This window comes from Pinus tabuliformis, chromosome 7 (assembly GCF_031772625.1).
Source record: "Pinus tabuliformis cultivar Carrire ecotype Pingquan chromosome 7, CPIR1, whole genome shotgun sequence".
Taxonomy (NCBI): Eukaryota; Viridiplantae; Streptophyta; class Pinopsida; order Pinales; family Pinaceae; genus Pinus; species Pinus tabuliformis.
In genome coordinates this window covers 1,636,000,733-1,636,017,705 of record NC_142293.1, presented here as the reverse complement: position 1 = coordinate 1,636,017,705, position 16,973 = coordinate 1,636,000,733, and the positions used below count along the sequence as shown (strand labels likewise).

The following is a 16,973-nucleotide window of genomic DNA, read 5'->3' as shown; positions in this document are numbered from 1 at the left end:
GGTCAACATGAAGAAGTGCTCTCATAAGGAGTATAAGGTGGTTGATCAATAAATCTAATAAGGAGCAAGTGAAGAACATCGTGATCACAAAGAATAACTATTTGACAAGATTCCTTAACATCTCTCGAAAGGAGGCACGACAACTCTAACAAAGGAAGAAAAATATAAAGGACCCTTGACACCTATGAAGGCCTTGGAGATAGTAAGGTGCAGACAACCGATTCAACTCTACAAATATGTCATGATGAAGAGCAATATCACGATGAAGTCATGAAGGGCCACTAAATCAAAGTATGGGAATGAGCGACTACAACTCAGCATCCATTTGATAAGTGTTATGAAGGATAGACAAGGTGACAAAGGAGTAGCTAGATGAAAAAAAGGACCTGATATATATCAAGAAGGCCACTTTCCACGAAGGGAGCAATGACATGACAAACTAGGGGGGAAGTGATCGATGGCCGGTACCCTGCCAAGAAGAAGTTCAAACAAAGACTTCATGACATCGAAGGAAATAAGGAGATCAAGCGGCTGAAGGACCCACAAAGAAGACATTGTTGATGAATGGACAAGTCCCTAGCTAAGAGGGAGTTCTAACAAGTTCCAAACTACAAAGGAGCTTGGGCAAGTTCCTTGTCAGAGGAAACTTGGGCATGTCTTCCCCAATCAAGGGGAAGAGATAGACACAACATTCTTGTCTTCACTTGGCAAGAAATGATGGGAGGATTGGGTAATCATTTGGCATCTGATGCTCTTTGAGGATGTGTAGGGCACCCAAGACAAGAGTAGGCAAGAGGAGTGATATTCTTTGAGGGCTGGGAACCCAAGACAAGAATTGTCCTGGAAGGTCATACTCAGGGAACACCTGGGTGGGTATGTACCTTTAGAGATAATGACCAAGGTGTTTATAAGACATTGGCCTTGCCAACATTGTGCTCTCGTATTATGAGAGATAAAGTTGTTAGTCAAGGCCTTGCTATGAACAATGTTGGCTAATATGATGCTATAACAGATGGGTTGCCAATCCGGTTTCTCTTATGTGAATTATTCAAGATTGAAAAATAGCCAAACACCTTGTAATGATTTATGAATACCTCCCTGGTTAAGAGGGGGTGTTGAAGAAAGTGTAACTAGGTTCGGTCTTCATAAATGTACTTTTGATATTTGTATTTATTCAAGAAAATAAATAAATAAATAAATATATATATATATATATATATATATGTCATTGAGTTTCTTTCTCATTGAAATATGCCTAACACATGTTAAAGTGTTATAAAGAGTCAAAAAAAAATGTTGAAGATCTTAAGGGCATGTTACCCCAGGTATATTTATGTATTAGAGTCAAAGATATTCCTACCCTCGTGTCTTCGTTTGGGTCGTGCGCCCGTTCAAACCCAAAATTTCCTTCGGGCGGGTCGGGTCATCCCGTGCCGTGCTTTGTGTGGGGGTGCGTGGGCACACGTGGGCGTGCCGAAAATGCCAAGTCATGACCACCCGTGAGCCGTGCACCCATGGAAACCCCAAATTTCGTTTGGGTGATTCGGGTCGGCTCGCCCAGGGCGGGTCGAGTCGTGCTGTGCCGTGTGTGGGTGCCTCGGCACACGTGGCCGTGCCAAAAATTCTATGTCATCACCGCCCGTGTGTCTTCTGCACATTCGTGCAGCCCATTTCCCCAACGCTTCCTCGGGCCTTTGTTTGGGTCGTGCACCCATGGAAACCCCAAATTTCGTTCGGGCCGTGCACACATGGAAACCCCAAAGTCTGTTCGGGCAGGTCGGGTCGTGTCGTGTGTGGGTGCCCGTGCAAACGTGTTCATGCGAGTCGAGTGGGGTCGGCACATGGGTGCTCGGGAACATGTGGTCATGCAAAAAATGTTAGGGCGTGACCACCCGTGTGCCTCCTACACGTTCACGTGACCCGTTTTCCCGACGCTCCGTCGTGCCTTCGTTCAGGCGGGTCGGGTCATGCCGTGCATGGGTGATCGGGCACATGTGGCAGTGCCAAAAATGCTAAGTCATGACCCCCCATGTGCCTTCTACACGTTTGTGCGGCCCGTTTGCTCGACACTGCCTTGTGCCTTCGTACGGGTCGCACACCCATGGAAACCCCAAATTTCGTTAGGGTTGTGCATACAAGGAAACCCCAAAGTTTGTTCGGGTCAGGTCATGTCGTGTCGTGTGTGGGTGCCTGTGCAAACGCGTTCGGGCGGGTCGAGTCGGCTTGTACAAGGCTGGTCGGGCCGTGTCATGCTGTGTGTGGGTGCCCGGGCACACATGGCTATGCCAAAAATGCTAAGTCATGGCCTCCCATGTGTCTTCTGCACGTTCGTGTGGCCCGTTTTCCTGATGCTCCCTCGCACCTTCATTCGGGTCGTGCGCCCATGGAAACCCAGAAATTTCATTTGGGTCATGCGCCCATGGAAAACCCAAATTTCGTTCGCGCGGGTCAGGACGTGTTGTGTGTGGGTGCCCGTGCAAATGGGTTAGGTCATGTCATGTCGTGTCATGTGACAGCGCCCAGGGTACATGTGGCTACATAAAAAATGCTAAGTTGTGAACGGGGGTGGGCCTTGTGCACGATCGTGCTGCTGCCGTTTGCCCGAATCTCCCTTGTGACTTTGTTTTGGTCGTGTGTCGGAGCACATATAAACTCATTTGAGCGGGTCATTTGCCGTGTAAACACTCGTTCGGGCGGGTCGTTTGCCATGTAAACTCGTTTGGGCGGGTCGTTTGAGGGCACCCTTGTAAACTCATTTAGGCAGGTCGGGTGAGGCCTTCCATGCAAAAATGTTCGGGCGGGTCAGGCGAGGGCGTCTGCGGGGAGGAGAGGTTTGGGGCACACTTGTTGTTTCAATTGTGTATGCGCTCGTGGTCCAACGGGGAGGAGGCTTGCTACATCAATGGTGGGGGCTATGTGGAAGAAGGATTTTGAGGTGGAACGCTTTGACCTCCCTCCTTTGCATGGAGGTGGCCGTAGGGGAAAATTATTCAACGTCCGGTCGGTAAAGTTGTGGGAAATCTCCTAGGTTGGCTGTACGTAGGGTGTGTGGGGTGCAGATCTGCCCGATCCCTCCTCCTATTCGGATATGTGTTCTTGTATTGTGTAGCGACCCTCTTGATTTGCATTTACTTCCTTCCTTTGCCTTCGCATCGTGGTTGCCACAGGCGGTCAAGTGATCGAGGTCCACCGTTGTTGCTGTTGCGGGTGGACTCCTGGGTGGCCTCGGTGCGTGGCATGGAGGGTCGAGGGGCATTTATAAGGGAGGTTGTGGGCTCGGTTGGTATTTTTGTTTTGTTTCCTTCTGTTTCCTCTCTACATTGAGGCTGCTGCAGGCGATCATGCGATCGAGGTCCATCGTTGCTGCTGTCCGGGTGGACTCCTAGGTGGCCTCTCTGTGGGGAGGGTTGGGGGTAACTTGTTGTTTCAATTATGTATGCGCTCGTGGTCCAATGGGGAGGAGACTTGCTACTATAGTCATCGATGGTGGGGGCTATCTGTAAGAAGGATTTTGAGGTGGAACACTTTGACCTCCCTCCTTTGCATGGAGGTGGCCGTAGGAAAAAATTATTCATCGTCCGGTCGGTAAAGCTATGGGAAATCTCCTAGGTTGCCTGTACATAGGGTGCGTGGGGTACAGAGCTACCCGATCCCTCCTATTCAGATATGTGTTCTTGTATTGTGTAGCAACCCTCTTGATTTGCATTTACTTCCTTCCTTTTCCTTCGCATCGTGGTTGACACAGGCGGTCAAGTGATCGAGGTCCACCATTGCTGTTGTCGCGGGTGGACTCCTAGGTGGCCTTGGTGTGTGGCGTGGAGGGTCAGGGGGCATTTCTAAGAGAGGTTGTGGGTTCGGTTGGTCTTGTTTTATTTCCTTCTGTTTCCTCTCTGCATTGAGGCTGCCGTAGGCGATCGTGTGATCGAGGTCCATTGTTGCTGCTGTCTGGGTGGACTCCTAGGTGGCCCCTGTGCGGGGAGGGGAGGGGTGGGTTGGGAGGAATTTATAAGGGAGGTTCCAGGCTCGATTTGTCTTGTATGATTTTCTTCCCTTGCCTTTGTGTCGAGGCTGCCGTAGGCAATCATCCGATCGAGGTCCACTGTTGCTGTTGTCCAGGTGGACTCCTAGGTGGCATCAGTGCGGGGCAGGGAGGTTTGTATGGCCTCTCTATGATAGGATTTGTGTGGTCGGTCGTCCTCTTTTTATTTCCTTCCTTTTCCTTCACATCGAGGCTGCTGCAGGCAGTTGGGAGATCGAGGTCCATCATTGCTCCTGTCAGGGTGGATTCCTAGGTGGCCTCGGTGCGGGGGCGGGGAGGGTTGTGGCTCATTTGTAATATAGAGGTTGCGTGGTTGGTCATTCTCCATTTGTTTCCTTTGCATCGAGGCTACCACAGGCGATCGGGTGATCGAGGTCCATCGTTGCTGCTGTCCGGGTGGACTCCTAAGTGCCCCCCTCGGTGCGGGCCGTGGAGGCCTTTGGAGGCATTTCTAAGGGAGTGGGTGAGTGATCGATCGTTTTCTTATTGGTTGGGCTGGGGCTGCAAACTTTGAAGTGGCCTTGGTGCGTTGTGGCTTGGCAGGTCTACCCATTTGTGTGCCATGTCCTTGGAATGTTGTGTGTGCTTCCTTCTTGGGATGCAAGAGGTGCAAGGCATAAAAGTTTTACATGATATTTTGACATCTCTTTGACTTGATGGGTGTTCAGGTTGGCTCTCGGTAAGAGAGTGCCTAGAACGCCCTTTGAAGTGGGAGGGTGCTACCTGGTTGATCCTGCTAGTAGTCATATGCTTGTCTCAAAGATTAAGCCATGCATGTCTAAGTATGAACTAATTCAGACTGTGAAACTGCGGATGGCTCATTAAATCAGTTATAGTTTTTTTGATGGTACCATACTACTCGGATAACTGTAGTAATTCTAGAGCTAATACGTGCACCAAGTCCCGACTCTTTGGAAGGGATGCATTTTTTAGATAAAAGGCCAGCGCGGGCTTGCCTGCTTCTCCGGTGAATCATGATAACTCGATGGATCGCACAGCCCTTGTGTTGGCGATGCTTCATTAAAATTTCTACCCTATCAACTTTCGATGGTAGGATAGAGGCCTACCATGGTGGTGATGGGTGACGGAGAATTAGGGTTCGATTCCGGAGAGGGAGCCTGAGAAATGGCTACCACATCCAAGGAAGGCAGCAGGCGCTTAAATTACCCAATCCTGACATGGGGAGGTAGTGACAATAAATAACAATACTAGGCTCATCGAGTCTGGTAATTGGAATGAGTAAAATATAAATCCCTTAACGAGGATCCATTGGAGGGCAAGTCTGGTGCGAGCAGCCATGGTAATTCCAGCTCCAATTGCGTATATTTAAGTTTTTGCAGTTAAAAAGCTCGTAGTTGGATCTTGGGTCATAAAGGTCGGTCCGCCTACTCGGTGTGAACCTACCCTTCCGTCCCTTTTGTCAACAGCGTGCTCCTGGCCTTAATTGACTGGGTCGTGGTTTCGGCACTGTTACTTTGAAAAATTAGAGTGCTCAAAGCAAGCTTATGCTCTGAATACATTAGCATGGAATAACATGATAGGAGTCTGGTCCTATTGTGTTGGCCTTCGAGATCAGAGTAATGATTAATAGGGATTATCGGGGGCATTCGTATTTCATTGTCAGAGGTGAAATTGTTGGATTTATGAAAGATGGACCACTGCGAAAGCATTTGCCAAGGATGTTTTCATTAATCAAGAACGAAATTTGGGGGCTTGAAGACGATCAGATTCTGTCCTAGTCTCAACCATAAATGATGTCGACCAGGGATCAGTGGATGTTACTCTAAGGACTCTGCCAGCACCTTCTGAAAAATCAGAGTGTTTGGGTTCCTGGGGGAGTATGGTCGCAAGGATGAAACATAAAGGAATTGACGGAAGGGCACCACCAGGAGTGGAGCCTGCGGCTTAATTTGACTCAACACGGGGAAACTTACCAGGTCCAGACATAGTAAGGATTGACAGATTGAGAGCTCTTTCTTGATTCTATGGGAGGTGGTGCATGGCCGTTCTTAGTTGGTGGAGCAATTTATCTGGTTAATTCCAATAATGAACGAGACCTTAGCCTGCTAACTAGCTACGTGGAGGTTCCCCTTTACGGCTAACTTCTTAGAGGGACGATGGCCGTTTAGGCCATGGAATTTTGAGGCAATAATAGGTCTATGATTCCCTTAGATGTTCTGGGCTGTACGCGCGGTACACTGATGCAGCCAACGAGTTTTTATCCCTAGTTCGAGAGGATCAGGAAATCTTCTCAAATTGCATCGTTATGGGGATAGACCATTGCAATTATTGGTATTCAACGAGGAATTCCTAGTAAGCGCGTGTCATCAACTCATGGTGAATATGTCCCTGCCCTTTGTACACACCGCCCGTCGCTCCTACCGATTGAATGATCCGGTGAAGTGTTCGGATTGCGTCGACGATGGTGGTTCACCGCCGTCGACGTCATGAGAAGTTAATTGAACCTTATCATTTAGACGAAGGAGATGTCGTAACAAGGTTACCGTAGGTGAACCTGTGGTAGGATCATTGATAGCAGGGGTTTTCTTTTTTGGTTCGGGTTGGTTTGGTTTCGATTGCAATGTGGGAGTTTTTGGTGCATCTCTAGGGGAGCGGGTTTGGTGTTTGGCGGGAACATTGTTGGTTGCTTGTCTCAAGGTAACTACGCTTGTTTTTTCGTGTGTGCTTGCAAGCCATGCCTGTGCTTGTCCCACCCATCCTTTGTTTTTCTTCCCCCCAATGTGTTTCTGCAGGGGGTCTGGAAGCTTGTTTCTTGGGAGCCCTTCCGACGATATGTTCAGCCGGGCATGGTTGCTGCAAAGTTGAGATGCTTGGTAAATACGATGGATAAATTTGGACTCATTCGTAGCGGTGGTGCTCGGTATTTTGTTCGTTGGAAGGCATGGTCCAAGTGTGCGGGCTTCCATAGTTGGTTCTCTCGAAAAGGCGGCGGCGGTTGATGTGTTGCTTGGGTGAGTTTTTTTTTCTGGTGGTTGGGTCGAGGGAGTGGTTGTGCGCGCGCCTCGTAGCTCAAACCTTCCGTGAGGCAAGATTTTTGGGGTGCGGTCTGTATGGGATGGATGAAGAGTGGTTCAACCCATTGGCCTGGCCACCCTAGTCCCTCCTGACCGTTCCTCGACATGCCCTCGACCCATCCCTCGGTCTGAGCTCCATCGAGATCGCAATTTTCCCCGTTGACAGGCATGAGGGTGGAAATCTTATCTCGTTCCTTTGCCGTCGAGGGAATTCCTAGTCCTCTCGTGACCCACTCCCCTTCTAAGGGAAAAAAAAGTAGCGGTTGTGTCTTTGTTCCTCCCTTTGTAATGTGGGTTTTTTGTGGGACTTGCGTCATTTCTTTGTTTTGTGTTGTGCACTTTGCGAACGTCCCTATCTCTAGTGGCCTTGCACCATCGATGTATTTGTGGCCTGCAGCTTTCTCCAACGTTGAGTGTCAGCCCTTGACAACTCCTCTTTATTGTTTTATTATTTGACCCCCGTCGACTCTCTCGCTGGAAAGGTTGTTGGGTGTTTTGTACACGGAGGGGTGCAAGAGCAAGGTGGGTTTGTGTTATTGGTAGCAGTCTATTTGTTGTTTGAAGCCTTGTGCCACTGGGTTGGGGGGTTGTGCGCCTATCAGTGATGTGCTCCAGACACTGGTCTCATCGTGGCCCTTGTCTTTTCTATTGGTCAATTTTAGGCTGTGATTTATTTGCTTGGTTGTTTGCTATGTTGTAAAGCTGGAAAGGGTGTTGTTCTGAATGCATGTGGGAGGGTGTGAAGAGGTAGGACGCGTTTTTGATTGGGTGCCTTGTTTGATTTCTTTTTGGTTAGCGGACATCTACTCGGCGTGCTGTTGAGCTTCTCTCTTTTCTTGGGATCTTTGTTTCTTTGGTGTTGTTTTCTTCCCTTCTTCCTTTTGCCCCTAGCTTTACGGAGGAGAGGTGGGATTGTTGTGGATTGGTGTTCAGGAAGGATGAAAAGCAGTGCGAGTTCCCAGGGTGGCCACCCTATTCCTTCTCGATCGCCGTCCTCTACAGTTCCCCCCTTTTTTCGAAGGCGTGGGGTTTGGGAAGCTTGTTCTCTATTTGAGCCTCCCCTTGTGAGCCGATAGCCATGTTTGATATCTCTTGCTTTCCTATTGTTTTCTTCCCTTCTTGCTTTTGGCCCCTTAGCTTTACGGAGAAAAGGTGGGATTGTTGTGGAATGGTGTTCAGGAAGGACGAAAAGCAGTGCGAGTTCTGAGGGTGGCCACCCTAGTCCTTCTCGATCGCCATCCCCTGTAATTCCCCCCCTTTTTTTGAAGGCACGGGGGTGGGGAAGCTTGTTCTCTATTTGAGCCTCCCCTATGAGCCGGTGGACGCGTTTGATATCTCTCTTTCTTTCATGTTGTTTTCTTCCCTTCTTCCTTTCGGCCCCTAGCTTTATGGAGAAAAGGTGGGATTGTTGTGGATTGGTGTTCGAGAAGTAAGAAAAGCAGTGCGAGTTCCCAGGGTGGCCACCCTAGTCCTTCTCGATCGTCGTCCCCTGCAGTTCCCCCCTTTTTGCGAAGGCACGGGGTTGGGGGAGCTTGTTCTCTGTTTGAAGCCTCCCTTGTGAGCCGGTAGCCATGGTTGATATATCCCTTTCTCTCTTGTTGTTTTCTTCCCTTCTTCCTCGTGGCCCCTAGTGTTACAGAGAAAAGGTGGGATTGTTGTGGATTGGTGTTCCGGAAGGATGAAACGCAGTGCAAGCTCCCGGGGTGGCCACCCTAGTCCTTCTTGATCGCCATCCCCTTCAATTCCCCCCTTTTACTGAAGGCATGGGGTTTTGGGAGGCATGTGCCTTGTTTGTGCTTTGTTTTCTACCCTTTTCTTCCTTTTGGTCCCCAACTCTACGGAGAAAAGGGGGAATTATTGTGGGCTGGTGTCGGGGAAGGGCTAAAAGCAGTGCGAGCTCCCAGGGTGGCCACCCTAGTCCTTCTCGATCGCTGTTCCACGTATTTCCCCCCCTTTTGTGAGGGCGTGGGGCTGGGGGAGATTGTTCTTTGTTCGAGCCTCCCCCTAGAGGGGGTTAGACACCTTTGTTTCTCTTTCTCTCATGCGTTTTTACTCCTTTTGCCCCTTGGCCTTACATTTGTTGTGGGGAGTGCCCCTATTCAGTTTTGTGGCCGATTTTTTGGTAATACACGTGGAAACGACTCTCGGAAACAGATATCTTAGCTCTTGTTACGATGAATAATGTAGCGAAATGCGATACTTAGTGTGAATTGGAGAATCCTGTGAATCATCGAGTTTTTGAACGCAATTTTCGCACAAGGCCTCGGTCGAGGGCACGTCTGTTTGGGCGTCGCATCCCATTCAAACGCGCTCCCTGCAATATGCTAGGGAGCAGCAGAGCTGGTCGTCCATGCCCCATGCGGTGCGGTCGGTTGAAATACCTCAAGCGATGTTTCGTGGTGTGCGTCGGCGAGCGGTGATCTTGTCCCCTTGGATGGGCAGTCGACGTTAGCTGATGCGGTCTTTATGTGGCATCGCTCGAACTTTCTTTGCTCTCTCTTGTCCTCCCATGGGGTAGGGTGGATTTATCTCCAAATTTTTGATCCCAGCTCAGGCGAGAACACCCACTGAGTTTAACCATATAATTAAGCGGAGGAAAAGAAACTTACAAGGATTCCCCTAGTAGCGGCGTGTGAACCGGGAAGAGCCCAACATGAAAATCGGGCGGTGGCACTGCCTGAATTGTAGTCTGTAGAAGCGTCCTCAGCGGCGGACTTGGGCCAAGTCCTTTGGAAGGGGGAGCTTGAGAGGGTGATAGCCTCATCGGCCCAGGACCCTGCCGCATCATGAGGCGTTGTCGGCGAGTCGGGTTGTTTGAGAATGTAGCCCTAATTTGGTGGTAAATTCTGTCCAAGGCTAAATACGAGCGAGAGACCGATAGCAAACAAGTACCGCGAGGGAAAGATGAAAAGGACTCACAAAAGAGAGTTAAAGAGTGCTTGAAATTGCTGGGAGGGAAGCGGATGGAGGCTGTCGATGTGTCTCGGTCAGATGTGGAATGGCTCAGGCTGGTCCGCCGCTCGACTTGAGGTACAAACCAACACGAGCTACTGCATCGTCACAAGCACGGGTGGATTACTGCCTGTCGGTTTTCCATTGCGGTGGTCGAGGAACGAAGCGTGCGCCCTTGTGGCGAGTGGTGTGCACCTGTGCGCTCGTGGTGTTGGTTGGCGGGCTTTCCATTCAACCCGTCTTGAAACACGGACCAAGGAGTCTAACATGTATGTGAGTCGGCGAGTTTGAAAACCTGCGAGGCGGAAGGAAGCTAACGGGCGAGATCCCCTCTCTGGGGGGGTGCATCGTCGACCGAACTTGAGCTTATGCGAAGGGTTTGAGTGTGAGCACACCTGTTGGAACTTGAAAGATGGTGAACTATGCCTGAGCAAGGCGAAGCCAGAGGAAACTTTGCTGGAGGCTCGTAGTGATATTGACATGCAAATCGTTCATCTGACTTGGGTATAGGGGTGAAAGACTAATCGAACCATCTAGTACCTGGTTTCCTCCAAAGTTTCCCTCAGGATAGCTGGAGCTCACGTGCAAGTTTTATCGGGTAAAGCAAATGATTAGAGGCATCAGGGGCATAACGCCCTCGAACTATTCTCAAACTTTAAATAGGTAAGAGGGTGTGGCTGCTCCATTGAGCCGCGCCGTGGAATCGAGAGCTCCAAGTGGGCCATTTTTGGTAAGCAGAACTGGCAATGCGGGATGAACCGAAAGTAGAGTTACGGTGCCAAATTGCACGCTAACCTAGATCCCACAAAGGGTGTTGGTTGATTAAGATAGCAGGATGGTGGTCATGGAAGTCGAAATCCACTAAGGAGTGTGTAACAACTCACCTGCCGAATCAACTAGCCCCAAAAATGAATGGCGCTGAAGCGCGGAACCTATACTCGACCGTCGGAGCAATTGCCTGGCTCCGATGAGTGGGAGGACATGGGGGTCGTTGAGAAACCTCAGGCGTGAGCTTGGGTGGATTGACCCCCGGTGCAAATCTTGGTGGTAGTAGCAAATATCCAAATGAGAACTTTGAAGACTGAAGTGGGGAAAGGTTCCATGTGAGCAGCACTTGGACATGGGTTAGTCGATCCTAAGAGATGGGGAAGCCTTGAATCAAGGGTGCACTCTGCATGAGCATCAAAAGGGAATCGAGTTAATATTCCCGAACCGAGACATCACGGCAGGCGGCAACATTAGGAAATCCGGAGACGTCGTCGGGGGCACTGGGAAGAGTTATCTTTTCTTTTTAACAGCTTACCCACCCTGGAATCGGTTCACCCGGAGATAGGGTCCAGTAGCTAGAAGAGCACCGCACGTCTTGTGGTGTCCGGTGTGTCCTCGACGGCCCTTGAAAATCTGGAGGACCGAGTACTGTTCATGCCCGGTCGTACTCGTAACCGCATCAGGTCTCCAAGGTGAACAACCTCTGGTCAATAGAACAATGTAGGTAAGGGAAGTCGGCAAAACAGATTCGTAACTTAGGGAAAAGGATTGACTCTGAGGGCTGGGACTAGGGGTCTGCACCCTCAACTCGTGGGCTGTCGGCAGTATGCCCGAGATGCTCTCGTGGCGAGGGCGGGCAGTCGCGTGCCGATTGGGCTACAGGCGTAGAATTCCCCCTGTGGGGGCTTTTCCCTAGGCGTCGAATAGTCGACTCAGAATTGGTACGGACAAGGGGAATCTGACTATTTAATTAATACAAAGCATTGTGATGGTGCCTGTAGATGCTGACGAAATGTGATTTATGCCCAGTGCTCTGAATGTCAAAGTGAAGAAATTCAACCAAGCGCGGATAAACGGCGGGAGTAACTATGACTCTCTTAAGGTAGCCAAATGCCTCATCATCTAATTAGTGACGCGCATGAATGGATTAACGAGATTCCCACTGTCCCTATTGTTGAGAAGGTAAATCCCCTCTACGGATAGAGGCAATCCCTACTAGCCCAACAGGGGTCTAGCAACAATCACACAATGCTGCCACGCATGTTCCTAGTTACAATTAGACAAGAAGTAAAGAGCACCTACTTGGATTCCTGCGCTGTCGTTTGTCGAGGGGATGTTTCCCTTGCTCCTTCGCTTCAGCTGGTCATAGTCTTCCGCGATCCCCGCGAACGGACACCTGCACACACGAAGGGAAAGCAAACGCAAGCGTGAAATCTAGTAAAAGTAACTATATGCCAGTCAGAAAAGACATAATTCACATTTATCCATTGCATAAACAAACGAGAATGGAACAATAATAGCAGTCATCTATTATTAATCAGAATAGAGAAGAGTACAACCAAATGTTCTGACGTCGATAAACTTCTCAGGAGGGATCAGTCAGCATGTATCTCAAGCATTCACCTTTGAGGATGGTTCTCCCAAGACAAACTAGTCTCTCTCTCTCACACAAATGTCACAAACAAACTTCCCAAAGCAATCAATCACTTCCACTCCTAACACACCACACCTATAGCAGCAATCTGAGCACTACAAGCTCTTGTATAATCCAAGCTAAGTCTAGCTATTTTCTAACTAGCTGCTCATGGTAATGGTGGAAGTTTATATAGGAGAAGGAGTCTCCTAAAAAGGTGGAAGGATGAGCTTATCTTCAAGGGGAGTAGTTGCAAAAGGTCGAACAGACATGCCATAGAAGGGAGTCGACATTCACAAAGCTAACAACCAAGCCTGGAGAGATCTGGAAGGCTGGTTGTTTGAACAAATTCGCCCAAACTGGATCAGCGCGGATTATATGGAGACTGCCGCGCTGTCAGCACATGACAACAACTGAACAAGCCATGTCAGCGCGGAAGGACACGTGAAAGCCGCGCTGTGCGTCATCGCGGAAAAGTGATGTTCTTCCGCGATGGCAGCGCACGAAATAGACTGTGGGGCGCTGGTCATCGCGGTTATTTTAGGAACAGACGCGCTGATGCACAAAACTTTGGAAAAATGGGTTTTTAGCCAGTTCAGGGAGCAAACATTTAGTGATTGTGACTTCTTGGACACAGCAGGGTGACTGACAGGAAGGCAGTGATAAATTACTGTGTAACAGATGCCCCCTAAAGCATGAAGACCGAGAGAGTGGGAGGGGTGAAATGCTTTACAACACACGCCGAACTGGAACACCACCAGGAAGTACCGAAAAATCTCTGACAATCATGTACACGCAGTCTAGGTATGGGCGCAGCCATCCAAAAGACATGCAAGACTGGTCTATGGTATGGACGCAGCCACCCAGCTAAAGAGACCATAATAAAGACAAGGTATGGTCGCAGCCATCCATCGATGAGTCATGTAATGATTATCCACAAAATCGCAGCCTGGGCCACAGTGAGCAAGGATCCAGGGTCTTGCGCTCCATCTCGACCCGAACAGAGTACAGGTCCACACATGTGAATACAGGGGTTGGAGTCGAACATGTATGAACATCGCCTGATTACCGGTCAATGATGAGAACCGTTAACAGACGCGAGAGGTACCACCAATAATGACAATGGCCCTCAAGGTACTATAGGTACAATCCGTAGCGTGTGAATCAATGAGTTGGTGTCGAACACCCACGGAATCATTCGATCGTAGGTCAATGATGTAAACCTTGCGTCGAACATGAGGAACCTGCCATTGAGGCATGCAGGCTCCAAGGCACCTGGAAGGAGTCTCTAAGTCACTTTCTCGGATAATGAGTTGAAGTCGACGAGAAGTGGCCTTGATCGAAGGTGGGCCATAATGATTCCCACATCGGCGACACGAGACAAAGGTATAATAATTTGTGATGAGATAGCGAACGAGGTTGCTTTGTGGCAGAGGACAACTTCTCTTGAACACATAACGGCACTATAACGGATTTGGCAGTACTTGACATCAAATGAGCAGCGGGTAGGATGATGATGGCAATAAACAGATGAGAGGTCAAATAGGATGTCCCAAACCCATGGAGGTTAGTGAAAACGAGATGAGATGACCCCACCCAGACACGAAACAGCGGAGTGCCGTGTTCAAGAGCGACGTACTGCCGAGACGACTGTAATCAAAGTTCCATTTTCCCCACCTTTGCAGGCAGGTACCCCGATTATTTTTGGACGACAAGCTTGACGGGGGTAACATATGCTTGATGTGTGTCATGTTGACAATATCCGATGTCATTGAGTGTTTAACGAGGCTGACAAAGGAAAAACTCGGCTTCTTTTCTTGTTTCGAGAGTCTGAAAAGAATGCGGAAAAGGAGGCTCCAGGGGGGTCCTTTTTCGTACAGTTGTGTCTCTCGAGCCCGAAAAAGTATAAAACTGTGCTCGAAAGAACCGCCCGGTCATTACAACCGAGGAGTACTTTTCATAAATAGTGTCGCCAACCGGAAAAAGTAAAAAAGTGGTCGAAGACACGTCGTTTTAGAGCCAATATCGAGTGCGAAATGACAAGCACCCGGCGATCTTTTTGGTTTAACGGTCGGAAAAAGAGCTTAAAAACGACCGCCTTTCGTTCCCTTTAACGAGCTGAAAGGGAGCTCGGCCATCTTCTCTTGTTTAACGTCGGAGAAGAGCTTAGAGACGACACTTTGGGAATCACATGAATCGTGGACTGTCATGACCAAGCTGCGATACCTGTACCTGCACAAGGGCACTACCCGCATAAATCCATTCGATATACGTAAAAAACATATTGAAACATGCTTGAAAACAGAACCAAGGCTAGTTTTATGGCAAAAAATGGTAAAAACCCAAAAAATATGGTAATTTAGGAGTTTTTACTATAAATAGGGGGGGGTAATAAGTCATTTTTACCATTTTACTATTTGGAGTGCGAAGAACGTGGAGAAGCCAAAAAGTTGACGGAGCGATTTCCAGCCCATCCGGAGACCATTTTCAGATCTGCTTCTTCCAGGTAGGTTCCCATTCCTTTGCCCTGCATTCTGGTTCATTTTAGGAGTTTTTTAACGGTCGAATAGGCCCAATTGGGCGCTTTTTATTTGCATGGGTGCGCCCTCGGTCAGCGCGGAAATTGCCCACGGGGTCGCGCTGATCGAAAAATAGGCAATGTAACCAACTTCGGGTCAGCGCGGAAAAGGCGTGTTCTTCCGCGCTGACCTCGCATTTTTAACAAAGAGCTGCCATTGTCAGCGCGGCTGTTTCTAAAACAGTCGCGCTGGCGCGGAAAAATTTTGTTTTTTTTTTTTGAAAATGAACGTGAATTTTTACCTGGAAGCACTTCTGATCGGTTTTATTGTTCATGCAGGACATCATGGCTTTTCAATGGCAAGAGAGAGTTCACGATGTGGAGGATGTGGCTGCTTGGGGAGACGTAAATTGTTGCAACGCCATGCGGGCGTGTGGATTCATGAAATTCTTCCTGACGCCGCGTCTAAGGGCCCAACATGATTTGCTGGAGCTGCTGATCAGGGCATGGAACCCGGTGGACCAAAAATTCACCATCCGCGGTCACGACATCGAGTTCGATCATATGGACATCTTCTTCTTGACTGGGCTGTCGCGCCGAGGTGGGAGGCCCATCTTAGAGGGGCAGCGACCTAGCGGTGGTACCCTGGATGACTTAATGGCTGAGGTTTGCCCAGGGGCAGTAAAGACGCGGAGTGGGAAGTGCTCGATCCCCACAGTGAGAGACATAGTGTTGCGCACCATCCTGTTCATGGTGACCCGGGCAGCGGGCAGCATGGCGAACCATGAGGCGTCCAAGACTCATCTCCTACTAGCCCTCGAGTGTCTCGAGCCTACCGTGTTCGACTGGTGCACTGCAGTGTGCAACAATATGAAAAGGCAGTTGAGCAACTGCCGTCGCGGAGAGACGAAGCAGTTCGGGTATGGATCGATCCTGGTCCCGCTTATTCTGGAGCGAGTACCAGCCATGCGGCTGCAGTCTATGGCTGTGGATGCCCCCAGAGATCCTCGAGAGACGAGGGCCACTCGATGGGCTCGGATTATGCCACGTGGGGGTGGCGGCCGACCACATAGCTGGGGGGTATATTTCAGAGACTGGTTGGACCAACAGGAGATCTTCGTACAGGATTGGCCATATGCAGGGATGGATTTCCGCAATGATCCTGACTTGGTGCTGCCTCCGGGTGAACAGTGGGATGATGCAGGTATGACACTTTTTGTCTTTTTGAGTTTTGTATATTTTTTTTTTATTATGTACATGTCCTAATAAATGTCTTCTCACGCAGATGTAGGGCCTACTAGACCGATTGGCCTGGCTGTCACGGCACGGAGAGAGGGCCCAGGAGCCGGAGCTTTGGCCTTAGCCCCTCCAGAGGCCAACACGCCAGAGGTTGTGGCTCGCAACCTTGAGGGGTTGCTGGAGGGGGTACCGGATTTCCAGGGGGTTGAGGAGGTCCCTGTGGAGCATCAGATCCACACAGTGGGTGTGGAACCCAGAGTGCACCGCCTTCTGAGGCGGGTAGCACGAGCGGCCGTGTACTACAGAGAGCACCACCCAGCCGATTAGTCACCTAGGTTTTATTTCCACTGTTTATTTTGAGACATTATGACTCGGATGTACTGAGATTTTGGGACACGTACTTCTATTTTTGAGCGCCTCAGTGCGCCACACGATATATATATATATACATACCGGTTTTTGGATGAGTCGTTGTTACATATGATGATGTGTTATCTGTATTATGCGTTTGTTTTAGTACAATTTGTGATCTTATGTATGGATTCGCATGACACTCGACTCATGGATTTTATATGTTTAATGCAAGCTTAAAAACACACGTGCAAACTATGCTTGGAATGATTTATTTACATATGCTTATGGTCTTACTATGCTGTTCTTTCCTTCTTTGTATGATGTTTATCTGTTTCGCAAATGTCTGTCTAATACACGATTTGCCAATGCATCAGTCAACGTATTTAATCGTCTTGGAATATGCTGATAAGTAATGAAATCAAAACTCCGTTCTAA

General features: G+C 49.1%; 1 protein-coding gene, 2 non-coding genes and 1 pseudogene across 3 annotated transcripts; all 4 read left to right on the top strand.

The window, feature by feature from the left end:
- The first annotated feature begins 4,759 nt into the window (after positions 1 to 4,759).
- Positions 4,760 to 6,571, top strand: LOC149254599 (18S ribosomal RNA). The gene has a single exon (XR_016267691.1). It is a non-coding gene; the product is annotated as an 18S ribosomal RNA (ribosomal RNA).
- A 2,642-nt stretch (positions 6,572 to 9,213) lies between these two features.
- Positions 9,214 to 9,367, top strand: LOC149254598 (5.8S ribosomal RNA). The gene has a single exon (XR_016267574.1). It is a non-coding gene; the product is annotated as a 5.8S ribosomal RNA (ribosomal RNA).
- Positions 9,368 to 9,614: 247 nt separating this feature from the next.
- LOC149254597 (25S ribosomal RNA) lies at positions 9,615 to 12,025 on the top strand (annotated as a pseudogene).
- Positions 12,026 to 15,256: 3,231 nt separating this feature from the next.
- On the top strand, positions 15,257 to 16,612 carry LOC149254596 (uncharacterized). The gene is made up of 2 exons (XM_089457051.1): positions 15,257 to 16,149; positions 16,231 to 16,612. Exons 1-2 carry the CDS (start codon positions 15,279 to 15,281, stop codon positions 16,509 to 16,511), a joined length of 1,152 nt encoding a protein of 383 aa, XP_089313177.1. The 5' UTR covers positions 15,257 to 15,278; the 3' UTR covers positions 16,512 to 16,612.
- Positions 16,613 to 16,973: the final 361 nt, after the last annotated feature.